This window comes from Trachurus trachurus, assembly GCF_905171665.1.
Source record: "Trachurus trachurus genome assembly, chromosome: 2".
NCBI classification, from domain to species: Eukaryota; Metazoa; Chordata; class Actinopteri; order Carangiformes; family Carangidae; genus Trachurus; species Trachurus trachurus.
In genome coordinates this window covers 8,901,519-8,921,085 of record NC_139914.1, presented here as the reverse complement: position 1 = coordinate 8,921,085, position 19,567 = coordinate 8,901,519, and the positions used below count along the sequence as shown (strand labels likewise).

General features: G+C 40.7%; 2 protein-coding genes across 3 annotated transcripts; one reads left to right on the top strand and one right to left on the bottom strand.

The window, feature by feature from the left end:
* Positions 1-41: 41 nt before the first annotated feature.
* Positions 42-1,250, top strand: LOC310995749 (claudin-10-like; the record flags this gene model as incomplete). Its single annotated transcript, XM_083984873.1, has 5 exons — positions 42-273; positions 432-593; positions 687-768; positions 863-970; positions 1,064-1,250. The coding sequence occupies 5 exons, from the start codon at positions 42-44 to the stop codon at positions 1,248-1,250; spliced, it is 771 nt and encodes a 256-aa protein (XP_083840999.1).
* A 1,641-nt stretch (positions 1,251-2,891) lies between these two features.
* dzip1 (DAZ interacting zinc finger protein 1) lies at positions 2,892-12,229 on the bottom strand. Of its 2 annotated transcripts, XM_083985040.1 has the most exons (19): positions 12,128-12,229; positions 11,357-11,516; positions 10,490-11,098; positions 8,980-9,064; positions 8,650-8,765; positions 8,366-8,524; positions 8,139-8,276; positions 7,998-8,060; positions 7,805-7,909; positions 7,262-7,310; positions 6,921-6,971; positions 6,669-6,728; positions 5,992-6,167; positions 5,640-5,844; positions 5,156-5,330; positions 4,286-4,653; positions 4,071-4,189; positions 3,806-3,965; positions 2,892-3,368 (listed from the first exon to the last, which is right to left on the bottom strand). In XM_083985040.1, the coding sequence occupies exons 2-19, from the start codon at positions 11,357-11,359 to the stop codon at positions 3,274-3,276; spliced, it is 2,736 nt and encodes a 911-aa protein (XP_083841166.1). In that variant the 5' UTR covers positions 11,360-11,516; positions 12,128-12,229; the 3' UTR covers positions 2,892-3,273. The 2 variants fall into 2 exon arrangements, with proteins under 2 accessions (XP_083841166.1, XP_083841167.1); XM_083985041.1 differs by lacking the exon at positions 6,669-6,728.
* Between the last annotated feature and the right edge of the window lie 7,338 nt (positions 12,230-19,567).

Sequence of the window (19,567 nt, the reverse complement as noted above, 5' to 3'; positions counted from 1 at the left end):
AATTTTTTCTCCTAGTTTTTGGTTGAGGGTCGACGCTCACCATGGTGTCCAGGACGGTGGTGATGTACATGGAGGTCGGCGGCTTCGTGTCCTGTCTGTGCGGCTGGATCCTGGTGTGTTCCACCCTCCCGACCGAGTACTGGACCTTCTCCGAGGTGGGCAGCATCGTGCTGACCACCTCCAACTACTACTCCAACCTGTGGAAGGACTGCATCTCCGACACCACTGGGGTGTCCGACTGCAAGGACTACCCCTCCATGCTGGGCCTGCCTGGTAGGGCCATCTGAAAGATACAACAAGCTATTATATCTGAGATTAGAAGAATAAAATCTGGGATGAAAAAAGCTCATAGAGTCCCTGTTAAGAGAAAATTATACTGGCTAAACGCTGGAACATTGAGAAACATTTCTGTTTTGCCTGTTTCCTCTCAGTGTACCTGCACGCCTGCAGAGCTCTGGCGGTCATCGCCGTCATCACCGGCTTTTTTGGAGGCGTCCTAACACTCGTTGGGATGAAATGCACTAAAATAGGCGGGTCAGAGATCGCCAACGCAAGGGTGACCTTTGCAGGAGCTCTAACCTACCTGATTTCAGGTAAGAATATTATACATTTGGATCTTTTTTTAGAGACATTTTCAACTTTCTAGCAGCAGAAGAGACTAAAAAATATGCCCTATGTCCTGTTAGGCTCTTGTGGTCTGATCCTCTACTCGTGGTGGACCAACAAAGTCGTGAGAGAGTACTTAGACCCAAATTTCAGGTCACAGAAGTGAGTAGCTTTTGCAGCAGTATGAATATGAAAAGTGATATTGGAAGAGAAAAAGTGCATATAAACCAAACACAACTGAATATTTGTTGGTCAGATTTGAAATTGGAGCAGCTGTTTTCGTTGGCTTTGGAGGCACCATCCTTCTCCTCTCTGGAGGAGGGGTGTTGAGTTACTTCTCAGGGAGAGAAGGTATCCCCTCAAGGTAAATACCAAACCTTTATTATCTAAATTTTGGACCACACGAGAAGAGAAAACTGAGAATTACTTCACAATGACTTCCTATCTCAATCAACAGTACCCAAAAAAGGCCTCGAAGACCGGTCTCTTACGCCACGGCCAGGACCAGACGGACCTACATGCTGCCGGCCTCGTCGTCCCGAGTGACTCTGGGGCCGCCGCTGTTTTACGAGGGCAGGAAGAGCCAGGCAACCAGAACCACATCACGGACCCCCAAGACCTTCAGCAGGGACAGCTTCGTCTGAGCCGCAGATTAAAAACTAAGAGTCCAGAAAGTGACTGGAAAGACTTTGGAGGCACAGTTGAGAAATATTTCAATTGGCTTTTTTTCTAAGGAGATGAGGTTGACTGATACCAGGAGGAAGCAGCACTATTCAGTCCATTAGCTGACCTGTATGCAAAGCAGAAGATGTTTTTTTCTTATTTAAACATTTGTATTTAGAGGTTGGCAATACTATTCTTCTTTCTTTCACATCAATCTGCTGAGGTTTTGTAAAAAAAAAAAACATTTTCGCATAATTCATTATACTTCAGCTGGAAAGTATCAAAGCATGTGTTTGTTTACAACATTAAAAACTGCTTGCACAACACCTCAGCGCTCTGTGCTTTATTCACCTGACCGTACATTTTACACAATCTAGACAATCTAGTCATGCGATTATTTTTGTTTTTTTTCCCACAAATTTGCCGCATTTACTTTGCAAATACAGAAATTTTCAAGTTAATGAATGATTCTACTACAGTTTATCAACAAAACGAAAAATACTGAAAATACTGTATAAAAACTCAGATATAAACAAGTTTATCATTGTTTCATGTATCATTTTTGTAACTGGACTCAATGGAAAAACTTTTGTATATCTTGTTTCTCTATTAAATATATAAATTTACGGTCTGCATACAAAAAAATTAGAAAGTTTTGCATAGCTAAAAATGGGAATAATCTTTTTTCCGTCCCGAAAGGAAAAACAAATTAACTAATGCTAAACACCTGTAGCAGCAGCAGCAGCAACACTACGTACTTTTCAGAAGGCCAACATTTCTATATTAAAAATGCTTTAAAAAAATAAAAACCATCGCAATATTTCAATTTTGGAGATACTGAATTTTAGGTCTTCACTGAATGTTAGTCATAATTATTACTATTAAAATAAACTGAATAAATAAAGACATGGGATTTAACATCCCATTCAGTGTGTAATGGACATAGGCCTGGCCTATAAAATGTGTTAGTTTCACTTTAATTGAACACATCCTACATCGCGGAGGCGACGTCTCTCCTTCACCTCTGAAACGGGGCAGAGCTCCGTGGGAGACACCTGCCTGACACAGCAACGGACATGCACGGGGGGAAAAACGGCGGCGCCGTCGCACAGACTGCACGCGGATACGCGCCGCTTTGGGTAACGAGCGCGCACGTCGCGTCTACATTGGAGGTGAATAGGAAGGCTGTTACCAGTATAATCAGAGACCATGAATGAGTTCGCCTCAGTTTCACGTGATTGTCACTGTCAGCCTGTTAGAAAAACATTTCACTGACCCCAGCTGAGACGCTGAGACCCCCCCCAACTCAAAAACAAATACTCTTCGGATCTGAACGATTCACACAAGTCACCTAATTGGTCATGAAAAAAGCGAGTTTCGCTTTTCGGCGCGCTGTTTGCATCCCTGGAATTAAAAGGAAAGATATAGGAAAAACAATATAGGATTATCTATAAAAGAAAGAAAAAAATGTATCATCATGTTTCCACATATGAATTTGCACAAAAATGTTCCACAGAGACGTCTTTTATTTAATGTATAAATATTTTCTATACAAAACCACATCTCCTCACTCTATTTAGCAATTTATAAAATTTGATATACAAAATTTTACACAACCCACATACAGTACTTCATTTGGAGTGTTGGTTTAGTGTCAGAGTATACAAAACTGAATCTATTACAAGTTCAACACTGAAAAGGTGTAAGGCAAACAAAAGATTGGCACCAGGCTTAAATTAAGACTACAAAAAGTCCAATTGGAATCTCTTTTATCTGTTATGTATGTGACAAACGATCTGTCTTTTCTACACAAAAATCAGAATCATGAAAAGACTACTTCCCTTTAAGTATTGCTCATATCTGTATCATAGCCTCAATGTGATAAAAGTATAAAATATGGCTTTGTGGCATGGACTGTAGACGTCAGAGTAGTTGAGTGAGGTGTTTGTGTCTGTGCTTGGCATAGTGCTACATCACCTGATCAGCTACAGGCTTTATTGTTTATTATTTATTGCTTATGTCTTCAGAGTCACTGATGTCACTGAGGGAACACAGGCTGCTCTTCAGGGTGCTTCCTGTCCCGGCTTCAGTCAGGCCTCCTGGGAACGACACAGCCAACAGTTTACTTCACTCATCAGGGTGCATGCACATTTAAGCCGACAAATGTCTATGAATTTTGGCAGCAAGTTTCAAAGACTACACTACACCACTAAACAAACTGAATAACGTTGCTTTTTTTGGTCAATGTTCATTCAAATTACAGCCAACAGCATGAATTTTTGGAAAACTTTCAAGAAATTTCTGGAAAAAAAATATCAAGGGCCCCGGAAATTTTAAATCAACCACATAGGCTTTTATTACTAAGTGAGAGAACAATTCCATGACTTTTCCCAACCTGGAAAATGACAGTTTCAAACTCCATGACTTTTCCAGGTTTTCTCAAAACGTACGAACCCTGACTCATTCACAGACAGGACAAGGTTTCAGGATCATTACACCTCAATATTTCCTCTTATAGACTCCACAAAGCACTGACCTGATTTTGGGGCCTTTCCTGTGGACGTCCCCCAGACGCTGGTGCTGGGTGAGTCCAGACTCTTCCTCAGTAATCCAGAGCTGTGAGCCGGTTTGGACGGTTCCTGTCTGTCCTCTAAGGAGGAGACCATCCACTCGCTGCTCTCCTCCAGATCTGTGTACTGCAGAAACAATATTCACACGTTTACCATTCAGTAAAACTTGGTTTAGAGACCAACGCTGCTCAGTTTACTGCAGAAGTATGTCACCAGGTCTCGTCCTCTCACCGTGAGCTCCTGCACCTCATCTTTTCTCTCTGGTAAGATGCTGACGCCCCCTACTGGTTTCTTCACGGCTCTGTCTGCAAACTGCTCCATTTTTCTGGCCAGGACATTGATCTTGTTCTCTGCAATTCATAAAATATATTAATGATATTTAATTTGAAGGGTTAGGGAAGATGAAAATAGTAAACTTAACTTTGAGAAGACAGTTTTGAACTTACCTTTACCAAAGTTTTTCTTATCCACGTTGCCATTCTGGTCTTTGTAGCCCTGGAGCTGTCTGGGGTCAATTTCCTGCAGTTCGCTGACCTCAGACCAGTCGTCCTCATCCTCGTCGCTCTCCACCTTTGACACTGCTGTCTTGGTCACAACACCCGCTGACCCCCAGGACTGCTGGGGCTTGGAGGAGAAGGGCTGCCTGGTTGCAGCCGGCCTGGCCTGGACCGGACTGGCTCTGACCTGGACTGGGGTCGCCTGGCTCCGTCTGAGCTGTGGTGATTTGCCCCTCTGGGGTTTCTGGGGCGGCTCCTCCTCCATGTCTGTGTCGTCGTCTTCTTCAGATTCCTCATTTGAACTGAAAGGAGGCGTCCTTAAAGCCACAGGAACGTGAGTTTTATGATTTTACACAGATATAATAAATATGTTGAAGAATAAATCTTTGTACAAAGTCAATACTGGTGAAATGAATCTGCCAAAGTCAACATCTTACAAATGTCTGTTAGAAACCACTAAGTCCTGTCAGAGCTCACACTAAAACCACAGTGTCCACATCTAATCCAAGCAGCAGCAACTCTCCAGCACTGAGTCGACTGTGATTGTCATCGCAGCTATAACAGGATGAAGTAAAGATCAATGGCAAAATCCATTGGCTCGACCTCTATAGGTGGGTTTACATGGACACTTTTTGTAATAACTACAACCCATATTTTAGAAGAGTAAAACTCCTAGTCGGATTTTTAGCTTTAACTCATCTGGAACAATAAATATATTCTGCATTGTCCCTGTTAAATAAACAATATATAAATCACACTTTATGTACAGTCTTCTCCATTCAAATCGTTTTTAATTTTACACAAAGCTTGCCTCTTTACCTGGATGTGAAGGTCTTCACAGCTGCCTTCGTGTTGGGTGTGGATGTCTTGGGTTGGGTGCTGCTCTTGGTCCTCGGTGCTGGCTGGGGGGTCTTTGCCTGTTTGACAGCAGGGCCCGATGTCACGTGGGTGGCTCTGGAGGAGAGGCTACTGGACCGAGGTCGGATCTGCAGAACTGACACGCCAACAAACAAAAAGATAACACAGTTAAACACAATTAGCGGCTCAGTCTCTGAGAGCATGTTGGAGAGTAAATCAGCTTAGGTGGCAGCAAACAGGCTTTAACAGATCAGACTGGTAGCATTGGATGTAGACACATTTAAAACCAATTACTACATATCAGGGTAAACAAAACTGAAATGTCTCTTTGCTTCCCTGAAATTGACTTAATTCACAATGTAGTGCAGTAGGATTATAATGAGTGTAAATAGATGATGTCATGTTGTGCCATGTGGCCTTTTGATGACTCAGCCCTGGGAAGTACCTTGAACTGAGTGTCTGGATCTGGCCTGTGACTCAGCAGCAGGGGCGCTGCCTCTCCTCTGTTCACCCAGCTTCTGCTCCAAAGTGTTGACTATCTCCTCCCGCTGGCGCCAGTAGTCAGGCATCCCCTTCGCAGTGCTGCCCCGCTTCGACTGCATCCTGGCCAGGATGGAGGTCAGCTCCTTGGTCTTCAGACCGCCCTGGCCCTGAGAGGAAGCAGAGGGAGCGGGGTTTTTACATTTATACAAGTAGAGAATCTGATTAGTCAGTTGTTATATCAGTACACAGTATTTTGTATGGACTTTATGTTGTATAGAGCATCTTAAAACTGCATGAACTCTACTAGAACGTACAGGTTTGACCCCCAGGTGCTCCAGCTTCTGCGTGACAGCCTGCTCAAGCTCTTGTCGGATCTCTCTCTTGATGTCGGGGTTGGTTTTTAAAGCGCTGGTGTTCGTCTTCTGCTTCTTCTCCGGTACGGGCTCCGGCTTCTTCTCCACCGGCCTCCTCTCAGAGATGCTGCTCGACTCTGTGAAGAGAAACTCTCACTCAGTCTTGTGTCGGGACTCAGGCTCTAAACGCAGGCACAGTTTATACACACAATAAAAAATAAAAAAGCATGCATTCTTGCAGTCTTCACAGCAAGCTCCATGCCACAGGGTCAATCAAGAGGATGGATGTGACCGTCATGGAGGAAGGCAAGAGAGGAGGATGTGGACATACTGATTGGCCACGGACAAGGCAACAAGACAGATGGATGAAACTGACACAGCAGGCATGAGCTGGCTCTCTACAAAGCTTCCTTGTGATAAGATGATGGTCAATGCCTCTCATGTCAGAGTGAAGATGATCTCAGCCGATCTCAGAGACACGCAAAGAAGGAGCTGCCCAGACTAGTGTTGTAGTACTCCAGACCGGTCTTGAAACCACATCTTGGTCTTGACTACAACACTAGCCCAGACCAGACTGATGCATCCATGCATGTAGCATGCAGTCGAGCGGCTCCGTTGCTTCTGCCGTCCGTTTTTACCTTTGTCCTCCTCTGACAGCTCCTGTATAGGATCCAGGTTAAGAGCAAAGACCGGCTCCTCTATTTGGACAGCACACGAGGTGAACGGTCATTTGGAAGTCAGGGAGTCAGACAAAACAGGAGTTAACGGGAGAGGGAATGTGGTGAGAGAACTGCTCCCTGAAACAGCTTTACATAAATCCTCCATGCAGGAAAGCTCATGCTCAGCCTCTCTGACAGTGACAGTGTTTACATCTGTTCCCATTAACTCACCGTGTACAGTTCTCTTTGGTTTGGGCTCCGGCGCTGGCGCACTGACCATCACTGGAAAACACACAATGGTGTTACTTAGGATCATACAGACAGTTTCCTTCACTGCTCTTCACTGCTATGATGAACTTGGTATTGTTCTGCTTTTGTTTTCCTGAATGAATCCCCTAATGTCTTGTTTTTTGCACTTTTATATTGCATTTAATTTTAACCTGTATCATTGTAATTATCCTCTCTGTTTGTTTTGTTATTATTGAGCAATTGAAGATAAAAATCCTCAAACAAATAAAGTTTCCTTCTGTTTTAACCTTTTCTAATGGAAAATTAATAAAAGCTTTTCGTACCTGGTACCTCGACCACTTTGGTGGGTGGATTTGCAGAAATATTCCTCACCTGTAAATTGAAAAGATGATTTTATTTTAAAGAAGCTCAAAATTATAATCTAACATCAGAAGAAAAAAAAATGAATCAAACTGTATTCATTTTATGGTTTGGTATAATTCAATTCATATTCTGTGATTAGTTTTAATTGAGAGTGACAGTCCAGCATGAGACTCAAATTGGCTATAAATACACAAAGGATTCACAGGAAACAGTGTATGTACTGCGTGTAATCCAGATACACATCCTGGTAGCTGAGAATATAACTCATATTGTCCCCCATCTCTATTAAATATGAAAGGAGTTGATCAGAGCAGCTGCTCTGTGGCTCCTGTCAGACGTACAGTAACGTCATATCTCAGTCCAGCTCGATATGAGCCCTTGCAGCAAATACAGGAAATCCTGAACAAGGGCCGACCCTCCGCCTCACTTCCTCCGCCGACATAATCGCTGTGGGCGGTGACGTGTATGTGTATGTGTGTGTGTGTGTGTGTGTTAGTATTAACCTGCTCCCTCAGAGCCTTGATGGTCTGCTCCTTCTCCTGCAGCCTCCTCCCCAGCTCCTGCTGCTCCGACACGGACGACTGCATCCTGCTCAGCTCGTTCAGCAGCTGGAGAACAAAAGAAAGAGGATTTACAGTATTTTCACCAAACAACTGTTTAATAGTCTACATTTAGATAATTATGATTCAACTGTACCTGATTCTTTTCACCCTCATGTTGAGTTTTAATTTCATACAGCCTGGATTCCCACTTATTATCCTGTAAAAGATTATTTGAACGTGTGAGGTCATGAAATCACTTGCAGGTTAGAAAACATGAGCGTCCTCCGACTCTGACCTGTTTCTTCATCTGGCGCTCCAGCTTCTGGATGGCTTGTATCTGCATCTCTTTGTAGATATCCAGGTCTCTCTCAGGCTGCGACTGAACAGGGCTGGGTGGTTTTTCATGCTTGGCCGTCTGATTCTGATTTGCTTCCTATGAATGAAAAACACAGGTGAAACTGTCACATCCTGGCGAGCAGACGAAGCTACTGGAGGTTTTTATCAGAGTATCCTTTCTCCTACATTGAGGGCGTGGATGTTTCGGGTGTACAGGAACTCCATCTCTCTGCGCATGCCGACCGTGCTGTCTTCTATCTTTCTGTCCATGCGAGCCATCTCCTCGGCCTTGAAGCGGTCCAGCTCCCTGAGCAGCTCCTTGTGCATCGACTGCTGCTCCTTTTCCTGGGATTACACAAAACAGTAGGCGTCATTAGTGTCTATAAAGCCGGAGATCACTTGAAACTTAAACATGCTCATTCAATCCTGTATAAGATGCCAGGTGTGTGACGATGTTCCTGTTGTCCTACCTGAGCTGTTTTGTCTTGTAAGGTCTGCTGCTGTTGAGCGATCTGCTCCTTCAGGCTGCTGATCTCCAGCTTGAGGCTGTCGATCTGAGATTTATTTTCACTGTCCGACCGCGACTCTGGAGGGGAAGCATAAACAAGGGAACAAATAACACTGCATCTGTTTCATCAAGTGCATTTTAAGCCTTTTTTAAAATTGTTTTCTTCCTTTTTTGTCATTTTGTCCTGTGCTTGTGATTTATCAGACTCCTACCTTTTCTACGCTAATCACACAACCTCTCTCTCTCTCTGTCTCTCTGATCGTCAGCAAACCTCAATGACAAGTTGACTTACGGGTCTCATACTCATCAGGATGTCGTCGCTGCATGTGATTCTGGAGAAAGGCCGAATTGAGAAAGGATTTTTCACAATGTTGACACTATAAGAAACAAACACACCAAAACAGATTTAAATACATCATCTTGTTCATTTTAAAACGGGGAAACCAAGTCTATAGCAGCTGGATTCAACCTGTCCTGGTCGAAATAACGTGGTAAAGAGGAGAACGACAACACATTAAGGTATCAGGATAGGAAGGATCTTATAGTGTCTACTTTATAAGGGAATGTGAATATGTTAATGAGGTTAGAAGCTGATGACGGGAGCATCTATCCTCTGAGTTCAGGCCATGTGTTTGCAAACAGACAGATAGCATGAGTGATGCTGATCTGCTCCCTGCCACAAGCGTCGCCGCGCTCCAGCTCACTGACACTTCACAACGAGAGCGAGGAGACGCTGCCTCTGCTCCACACACACACACACACACACACACACATCATACGGTACATTTAATGCTGGTGCTCATGACTTCATTCAATGTTAAACCTGCTGCTACTGATACCTCGTCGCACCAGATGGGAGCGAAGGCTCGACTGCAGCCGCGTGACACTGAGACGTGAGCCGCAGCCGAGCAGGTTTTTAAACCGCTGCACTGCTGCGCTGAAATAACTGTGGAAATTGGGAGTGAAATTAAATTAGTCTTCAAAGGGGCGGCCCTGAATGTGAGTTTTCTTTGCAGTTTTTGTGTTTGTGTCACTATGACAAGGCGCAACAAATGCAAAAAGACACACACACACGCATACACATGGCCTCTCTATCAATTATTGAGCCACCTCTGCTGGCTGAGCCGTCGGCGCACACCTAGCAACCACATGCTGTCATGACACACTATATCCGTTGCCCCTGGCAACCCCTCGGCCAGGTCACAACTTGACGAACAGAGTGATTTTTTTTATTTGTGCTATAAATAAACCTCACAAAGACGACACTTCCAGCTGATACACCACCGACAGTAACTATGCGTCTTTACAAACAACACAAGGATGTATATATGAGGGCGGGAGTCAACTGACGGTGTTGATTACTGCTCTTGTCGCCCTATTGTAAGTGGATTAAGAAAACTAATTGCCACCAGATGACACCATCTGCTCCCCAGCTCTAAATCCTCTCCTTCCAGTCTGAAAATAAAGCTTATTATAACCATACCAAAACAACCTAGCGGCCGCAGCTCTGGTAGGACCCAGAAATCAGTATTCAAAACAAAAATGTGTCAGATCCTGAGGATCCTTCACCATTTTCTCCCCTTTTATTCTCTCTCTTTCTCCAAACACTGCCCTGAAATCGACAAAGCGGGAGCCGTGAATAGATTTTGGGAACAATGACAGAGCGGCAGGAGGAGGAGGGGGAGTGAAGGGGGTGGGGGTGATGGAGCTGGCTGCCTGCTTGCCATTACATGTGTGAAATGTAAATGATGGCCAGTAACCCCGCCCCCCCAGAGAGCGAGCGTTTAGCGAGTCAGCGGTACCTTCTGGCTGCTCATGATCCGAGGCGTGAGCAGGGACTGCTGGGTACGGATCACCTTCTTCCTCTGCTTCAGCTCTGTGGCCAGAGCCTTCATCTTCTCCTCCTGCTTGCTGTGCTGGCCCAGCAGCTGCTCGCGCTCCCTGCCGGCGGCCACCAGCCTCTCCTCCGCGTCACGCAGGTTGAGGGTGAGGAACTCCTGGCAGTGGAGGAGCCACTCCGTCGTGAGCTGGGCCAGCTGCAGGAGCTTCACCAGAGCCGGGTCCACCGGGCTCTGGCACCTCTGGCATCGCTCCCCCTCCAAGCGGCAGAAGGTGACCGTGTTGACGTGCTCCTGAAGCGCGTCCACGTCCAGCTGGCTCACCACCAGGTTGATGTCCACCGCGTTAATCCGCCGCCAGTCCACGCTTTCCCTGCGGGGGCGGAACTTGAAGGGGAGAGAGGTGGAGGCGCCGCTGGATGGAGTCATGGCCGGCGGCGGAGGAGCAGCAGCGGGGTGGCCGTTCGCAGAGGGCTGGCTGAGCGGGGAATTCAACAGTGACGGGATCCCTGCTGACGAATGGGTCCCTTGGGTGTCACTTGTGTAGGGGTAGTAGACTCCGTCATGAAATGGCTGCAACAAAGAACCACACAGACATTAAAAAAAAAATTAGAATAAAATAAAAGATGAACAGCTGAACCATTCACATTAGCATTAAATGCTCCACAATCACAGGAAGGAAGAGGAGGGAGGAAGAAAAAGAAACACATCCAGGATCAATTGCAGCAGCGAGATAAACTAATTAAATAAATAAAGCAGACATTTCACCAGTCCATCTACCTACAGCGCTGCCGGTGCAGTCCTGATGCAGCCGACCGTGCTTCTCCTTACCATCTTCGGCTGATTGCTGCCTTTCGAGGACCGACGGTCGTCTCTCCGTCTCCTCTCGGTTCGGCCCCGCCCCCTTCTAGAACTCCACTACCACGCGACAACACCGCGTTACCATGGAGACACAGACGAGCGTCGTCGTCGTCGTCGCCGCCTCGTCCCCCTGGAGGGACAGAAATGTTATGAAAACAACGGCAAGCAAATTACACCTCCAAGCAAATTACACCTCCATGTTTCCCCACAGTGTGTTTCCTGTGGGAACTAAAGAGACACATTAAAAAAAAAAAAAAAAAGCTCTTAAAGACAAATACCTGCTTTTTCTTTTAAAATGTAAAGCTGACACATTGCTAAGGAGCTTCCGTGCTAACTGACTAAAGACTCAAACGCTTTACAGCAGCATCATGTTTCCCCCTAAACAATCACAATCCTCATGCCGGGGCAGGCTGTGTTTTTCTTCATCCCTCATCCCCAAACAATGGCCAGCCACACATGCTTGAACTTGCCTGAGACCAGAAAAAACTCTACTAAAACATGTCATTGCATATATCAAAAGTCTCAAGTTGCAACGTTTTTTATTTTATTTTACTTTATGGCTCGTGCCCTTCGAAGCAGCTACGTCAGCTAACGGACATGTTTTTTACGTCAACGTGTTTGGGGGAAAAGTTTAAAAACAACGTTTAAAAAACAAAACAAAACACAAATTGTACATCATATACAGTTGCTGCAATTCATTTTTTGTTTTTTACATTGCACCACTCAGTCATTATAACTTACCTGGGTGTTTGTGTGGATAAGTAAGGTCGGTAAGTTAAGTTTCCTAACGACGGGACACCGGGAGATTTGAGGGTAACGAGCCTGCTGGTCTCCACATTCCTGAGTCCCAGCTTAAAAAAAAAAAAAAAAAAAAAATCGAACACGATAACCACACAGTTTCCGGTTGATACTTTCAAAATAAAACAAATACGACGTCTTGATATTATAAATGCTTCTCTTTTTTTCTCTAAAAAGCTATTTTAGTGTGGATGATGAAAAGGAGAAAATGTGTTTGCGCTCTTGCTCACTGTCCAAAAAAAAGAAGAAAAAAAAACTCTTTTCAGGTGCGTAGTCCAACAAACATTTGAGAGCAACAGGAGGAAAAGGCTCGCACACTGATCAAAAATGGCAATGTCCACCAGAGATTAACGGATGCAACAAAGATTTAATGGTCCATCAAACAACAAAAAAGTGCAACCATGGTGATAAAATAAAATAAAGACACAAAAATAAGTAAGACAAAAACGTTTCGGCCCACACAGCCATCTTCAGTCTGTCTTAAGGGGCAAATCACACACCTGTGCTCTATTTGTAGATTGAGACAGAGTCAAACAGTGGGTGGATGCTTGTACCACAGGGTGAAACCTGAGACACAGTGTGGATGATGAGAAATGTTACAAGAAGAGTAATTAGACAATAAAATAAAAACTCATTGTACAGGTGTATTTGCACAGTTCTTACTGCCATTGCACAGTTTATAGGCCTACAGTATGCATTTTTACTTTGGCACAATTTCTTTAGTATTTTTTTTATCTCATAACACACTGTTGTACTTAATTTATTTGGATGTATAGAGTGTGTATATATGTTTTTTTTTACTTTTCTAATCTGTTTTAATTTGGTCTACCATGCTCTATATTATATTATTATTTGTATGTGCACAGCTGGATACTTGAATTTCCTGTGGGAATGCAATTTCCATGCCTTTGTATTCTTTTAATTTGCATGTGCCTGGTATATATACAATTTGAACATCTACATATTGGGGTTATTCACTTGTCTCATTCCATTTTGGAAAAGCCTCTGGTCTTCTTTTTATTTATCATTTATTTTGCATTCAAAACTGTACTGGTATTAATGCAATATAATATGCATTTAATTCCCTCCCCTTTCTACCTGTTATTTTTTCTATTGTTTACAAAATTGTTTGGGGGAAGAAAGAAAAACTAAATTTCAACTCATCTAAATGATGAACTGCTGAAAAACTGCAGTGGGGCCCCCACTTAACCCTTTATTCTGGAAGGCTGGCGTCTTTATTTCCGGCGTGATTGCAGTGAACGGACGCAGCTCGGCCTGTGGAGGGGGAAGGGAGCGAGCAGACCGCTGAGCTTTGAAAAGGGGAGTCTAGAAAACAGGGGTGAGGGAGTCGGGGGGTTGTAGGCGGCTCCCACTTTGGCTGAAAGCGATCGGATCGAATAAAAAACACGATTAAAATATCAGAAGAAGATAACAGGGAAAAATACATTGGTGAATTAACCATCGATGCAGCTACAGGGATGCAACTTCTTCCCAAAAACCTCTCAAACTTTCGATCCAGTCCAGTAGATGGTGCTGAACATGGGCTCCACCCTGTGGCGGAGTTATTACAAAACATGCCATGGTGCCACTGCTTCAAAAATTAGTCAGGACATAAATAAAAATAGATAAATGTGTCCTTGCCAGTTTTATATAGGCCTAGCCTGACACTGTTGCAAATACACACACATGGTACATACAATACATGATGTACAGTCAAAGGAACAAGTCTTAATGTCCACTATTGGAGTTATTCAGCTACTTTCCATCCCTAAAAAGTGTTTTCAAATTCAATTTATAGCATGAAAGTGGAACTGAAATCAACACTTACAGTTTACATTTGTAGTTAGTGTCGCAGTTGATCTTGCAGGTGTCTGGAAAGACAGAAATGTATGATATGTATAGTATAAAGCATATACAACTGTTCCTGTTTCTAAAATCTTATAATGATCTTATACATATTTATTACATTTACATGTGGGAAGGGTCAATGAATAATAACATTTTCCTAACATGGTTACAAAGGGCTTAACAAAAAGATAAAAACAAACATCATTATAAATATATAGCCTAAATAAATAAAATGCTGGCAATAGACGGCATGAATAGAGCAGCTACCCAGCTAGCAGGGAACGTTCTCACACCTTTGGCTAACATTCCCTACAAGTTCTGTTTGTGTTTTAAAGAAAACATTTTCATCTAATGTTTAAAGAACATTATAATGATGTTTATTATTTCAAACAATGTTCCTGTATTGTTAAATGTTAACAAAGATAGAACGTTTTAGATTAAACATTCTAAGGATGTTTTGGGGATGTTGGTGAGGTAAACAATTATAGAATGCTCCTCTATAAAACATTACCTAAATGTTCCATAATAACAAAGGAAAAACATGATCAGAAAAACATTTTAAAAACATTTTCAGGATGTTATTAAGGCCTCTGATTGCAATATGTTATTTTAAAAACATTCTTTCAACGTTATACAATAACAAAGAAGGAACATTCTTAAAGCAATATTTCAAAAATGTTTTCATGATGTTATTGATACTTCAGATTACACAATGTTCTTTTCCAAAACATTTCTGCAATGTGATATGTTAACAAATGTAGAACATTTGTCTAAACATGTTTAGGATGTTCTGGGGATGTTGTTGAGTTAATGGATTATATAATGTTCTTCTAGAGAACATTTCCCTGATGTTAGAGGAAAACCACAAAGGAACATTCTCAAAGCAACTTCCAGAAAACGTTTTAATTATGTTATTAAGGCCCCAGATTATATTATGTTATTTATAAAACATTCTTACAATGATATATGATGATAAATGAAGAATATGCACAAAGCAATATTTTGAAAATGTTTGCAGGATGTTATTGATGCCTCAGATCAGAAATAGAATGTTTGTGTAATGTCATTTATGAACAAAGGAAGAACGTTTTACCTATAGCATTTTGAGAATATTTTAGGGACAATGTTTAGGTAACAGATTGCAGAATGTTATTAATAAAATATTCCCACAATGTTAAATGATATCACATGAAGGACATTTTCAAAGTAATATTTGGAAAATGTTTTCAGGATGTTATTGATACTTCAGATTACACAATGTTCTTTTCCCAAACATTTCTGTAATGTGATATGTTAACAAACGTAGAACATTTGTCTAAAACATGCTTAGGATGTTCTGGGGATGTTGTTGAGTTAATTGATTATTGAATGTTCTTCTAGAGAACATTTCCCTGATGTTAGAGGAAAACTACAAAGGAACATTCTCAAAGCAACATCCCAAAAATATGTAGCACAAAGTGCTTTACACGATAAAAGCAGACAAAACAAAGCAAAAATAAAAACCCAAAGTAATGCAGATACACGCGCACACACACACACACACACACACACACACACACACACACACACACACACACACACACACACACACACACACACACACACACACACACACACACACACACACACACACACACACACACACACACACACACACACACACACACACACACACACACACACACACAATAAAGCTTTAAAAGAAGGCAACTGAAGCGCTATCTTACTCTACAATTTGCCGTGAGGAAACACTAGGGACTGGATAAAACAAAATAATTAAATGAAATGATAAAAAATAACTAAAATTATACCGTGAATATGCTAAGACTAAAAAGATTAAAAGTAAAAAAAATATATATAGTATATATATATTATATATAAATATAGTAGTAAATAGTATAGTAATTACTAGACATTGTATCACTACCACTATACCATACCTCACTTTTTATCTACTTTACTTATATTGCTGATATAACTGGTTATTTCCGGTATTAACTTCATTATTAATGGTCTGTAATTTACAGGATAACCAAAAGACATCTAATGAAGCCGAAACAATCATGATTTTATGATTTTTTTGTCATAATGCAGGTGGTGATTTAAGGCAACTGGACCATCTGTCACAGAGGAAGACTCCTGTCCTGCAGTGTGTGAGCCCCACACTGCTGTCAGAGGATTCTGACACATGAACAGTGAACACACACCTTTTCTTTGTATTTTTGGGTTAAGGTTTTTTCCTTGTGATTGATATTTTAAATGGTTCAAATCATACAGTAGATGACCTTGTACTTTTGCATTGCTTATTGAAGTAGATCAAAAAATGTTTTAAATAAATTAATGTTGTCAAACATTAACATAGGCTTGTAGTCCAGTTCTATTATTAGGTAAATTCTCAGTGATCCTAGTGGTCTGTTAGGAAAGTGTAATCTTGAAATTGAATGATGATGTCATATTTCAATGTTTAAATATTTTAATGAAATGTTACAATATTACCTTTGTGGATTTTTTCAAAGCATGTTATTGAGTCCCTAAGTATTGTCATTCTGGAAACATTAAAAACTTTCAGCTGTTACCCTTTGCAAGAATATTTGGGCATAATGTTGTAGCAATGTTTTCATTTGTAACATTGTAAGAAGGTTATCAAAAATCATTCTTGGGATGTTTTTAGAGAACGTTCCTCCAGAACGTTCTGTGAACTTAAAGAAAACTTCCCACTAAGAACATCATTAAAACAGTAGCGTATAATGTTATAGCAGCATTTTCATTCAACATTTTAAGAAGCTTATCACAAAACATTTTTAGGATGTTTTTAGAGAACGTTCCTCCAGAACATTCTGGGAACTTAAAGAAAACTTCCCGCTAAAAACATAATTAAAACATTAGGGTATAATGTTATAGCAATGTTTTCTTTCAACATTTTAAGATGGTTATCACAAAATATTCTTAGGATGTTTTTAGAGAATGTTCCTCCAGAACGTTCTGGGAACTTAAAGAAAACTTCCCGCTAAAAACATCATTTAAAGGTTGACTATGTAGAAATACAAGAACAACAACAGAAAAAGAATTCCAGCAGTCGATTGCCAGACCGTTGCTAGGTAAAACGGGCCGTTGCTAGGGACTCCGCTCTGAACAGAGGACAGCAGAGGAGGAGAGCTAAGCAGGATATTTACCTTATGTTTCATTTTTACCGTCATTAACAGCATAATAAATGACTTGTAGCTTGTTACAGGGACAGTGGAGGCTCTCTGCCTTCCACACCGCTGCTGCTCAGAGCCTCCGCTGTCACTGCTCTCGTCAAGTTGGAAAAAAAAAAAAAAAGGAGCTCCGTGGCACCGAAAGTCCGCGACGATAAACGTGTTTATGACAGATAAGACTACACAAATACACCCATCCTAACAAGTATATGATAATCCATTGATCCACCGATTGATTATTAAAAAGGCCTGGTTGGAAACAAACGCATACGACTGGGAGGAGGCAGGAAAACAGCGGAGAACTGAGCCACATGTCGGCTACAGGCAGGTACGAATGTAAACAGAACGTTGACAGAAAGTCATTGTCGAGCCCGTCAAAAAAATTAAAAATAATAATTCAGACTAAAAAAAATTTTTTTGTGGAAAAGCAATACTTTCATTCTGTACCCCTCTAAAGGCCCCATGGATGTATTATTTTTGAAAAAATATAGCTTTTAATAAATATTCTACATATTCAACCTTTAAACATTAGGGTATAATGTTATAGCAATGTTTTCTTTCAACATTTTAAGAAGGTTATCACAAAATATTCTTAGGATGTTTTTAGAGAATGTTCCTCCAGAACGTTCTGGGAACTTAAAGAAAACTTCCCGCTAAAAACATCATTAAAACATTAGGGTATAATGTTATAGCAATGTTTTCTTTCAACATTTTAAGATGGTTATCACAAAATATTCTTAGGATGTTTTTAGAGAATGTTCCTCCAGAACGTTCTGGGAACTTAAAGAAAACTTCCCGCTAAAAACATCATTAAAACATTAGGGTATAATGTTATAGCATTGTTTTCTTTTAACATTTTAAGATGGTTATCACAAAATATTCTTAGGATGTTTTTAGAGAATGTTCCTCCAGAACGTTCTGGGAACTTAAAGAAAACTTCCCGCTAAAAACATCATTTAAACATTAGGGTATAATGTTATAGCAATGTTTTCTTTTAACATTTTAAGATGGTTATCACAAAATATTCTTAGGATGTTTTTAGAGAATGTTCCTCCAGAACGTTCTGGGAACTTAAAGAAAACTTCCCGCTAAAAACATCATTAAAACATTAGGGTATAATGTTATAACATTGTTTTCTTTTAACATTTTAAGAAGGTTATCACAAAATATTCTTAGGATGTTTTTAGAGAATGTTCCTCCAGAACGTTCTGGGAACTTAAAGAAAACTTCCCGCTAAAAACATCATTTAAACATTAGGGTATAATGTTATAGCAATGTTTTCTTTCAACATTTTAAGATGGTTATCACAAAATATTCTTAGGATGTTTTTAGAGAATGTTCCTCCAGAACGTTCTGGGAACTTAAAGAAAACTTCCCGCTAAAAACATCATTAAAACATTAGGGTATAATGTTATAGCATTGTTTTCTTTTAACATTTTAAGATGGTTATCACAAAATATTCTTAGGATGTTTTTAGAGAATGTTCCTCCAGAACGTTCTGGGAACTTAAAGAAAACTTCCCGCTAAAAACATCATTAAAACATTAGGGTATAATGTTATAGCAATGTTTTCTTTCAACATTTTAAGATGGTTATCACAAAATATTCTTAGGATGTTTTTAGAGAATGTTCCTCCAGAACGTTCTGGGAACTTAAAGAAAACTTCCCGCTAAAAACATCATTTAAACATTAGGGTATAATGTTATAGCAATGTTTTCTTTCAACATTTTAAGAAGGTTATCACAAAATATTCTTAGGATGTTTTTAGAGAATGTTCCTCCAGAACGTTCTGGGAACTTAAAGAAAACTTCCCGCTAAAAACATCATTAAAACATTAGGGTATAATGTTATAGCAATGTTTTCTTTCAACATTTTAAGATGGTTATCACAAAATATTCTTAGGATGTTTTTAGAGAATGTTCCTCCAGAACGTTCTGGGAACTTAAAGAAAACTTCCCGCTAAAAACATCATTTAAACATTAGGGTATAATGTTATAGCAATGTTTTCTTTCAACATTTTAAGAAGGTTATCACAAAATATTCTTAGGATGTTTTTAGAGAATGTTCCTCCAGAACGTTCTGGGAACTTAAAGAAAACTTCCCGCTAAAAACATCATTAAAACATTAGGGTATAATGTTATAGCAATGTTTTCTTTCAACATTTTAAGATGGTTATCACAAAATATTCTTAGGATGTTTTTAGAGAATGTTCCTCCAGAACGTTCTGGGAACTTAAAGAAAACTTCCCGCTAAAAACATCATTTAAACATTAGGGTATAATGTTATAGCAATGTTTTCTTTCAACATTTTAAGAAGGTTATCACAAAATATTCTTAGGA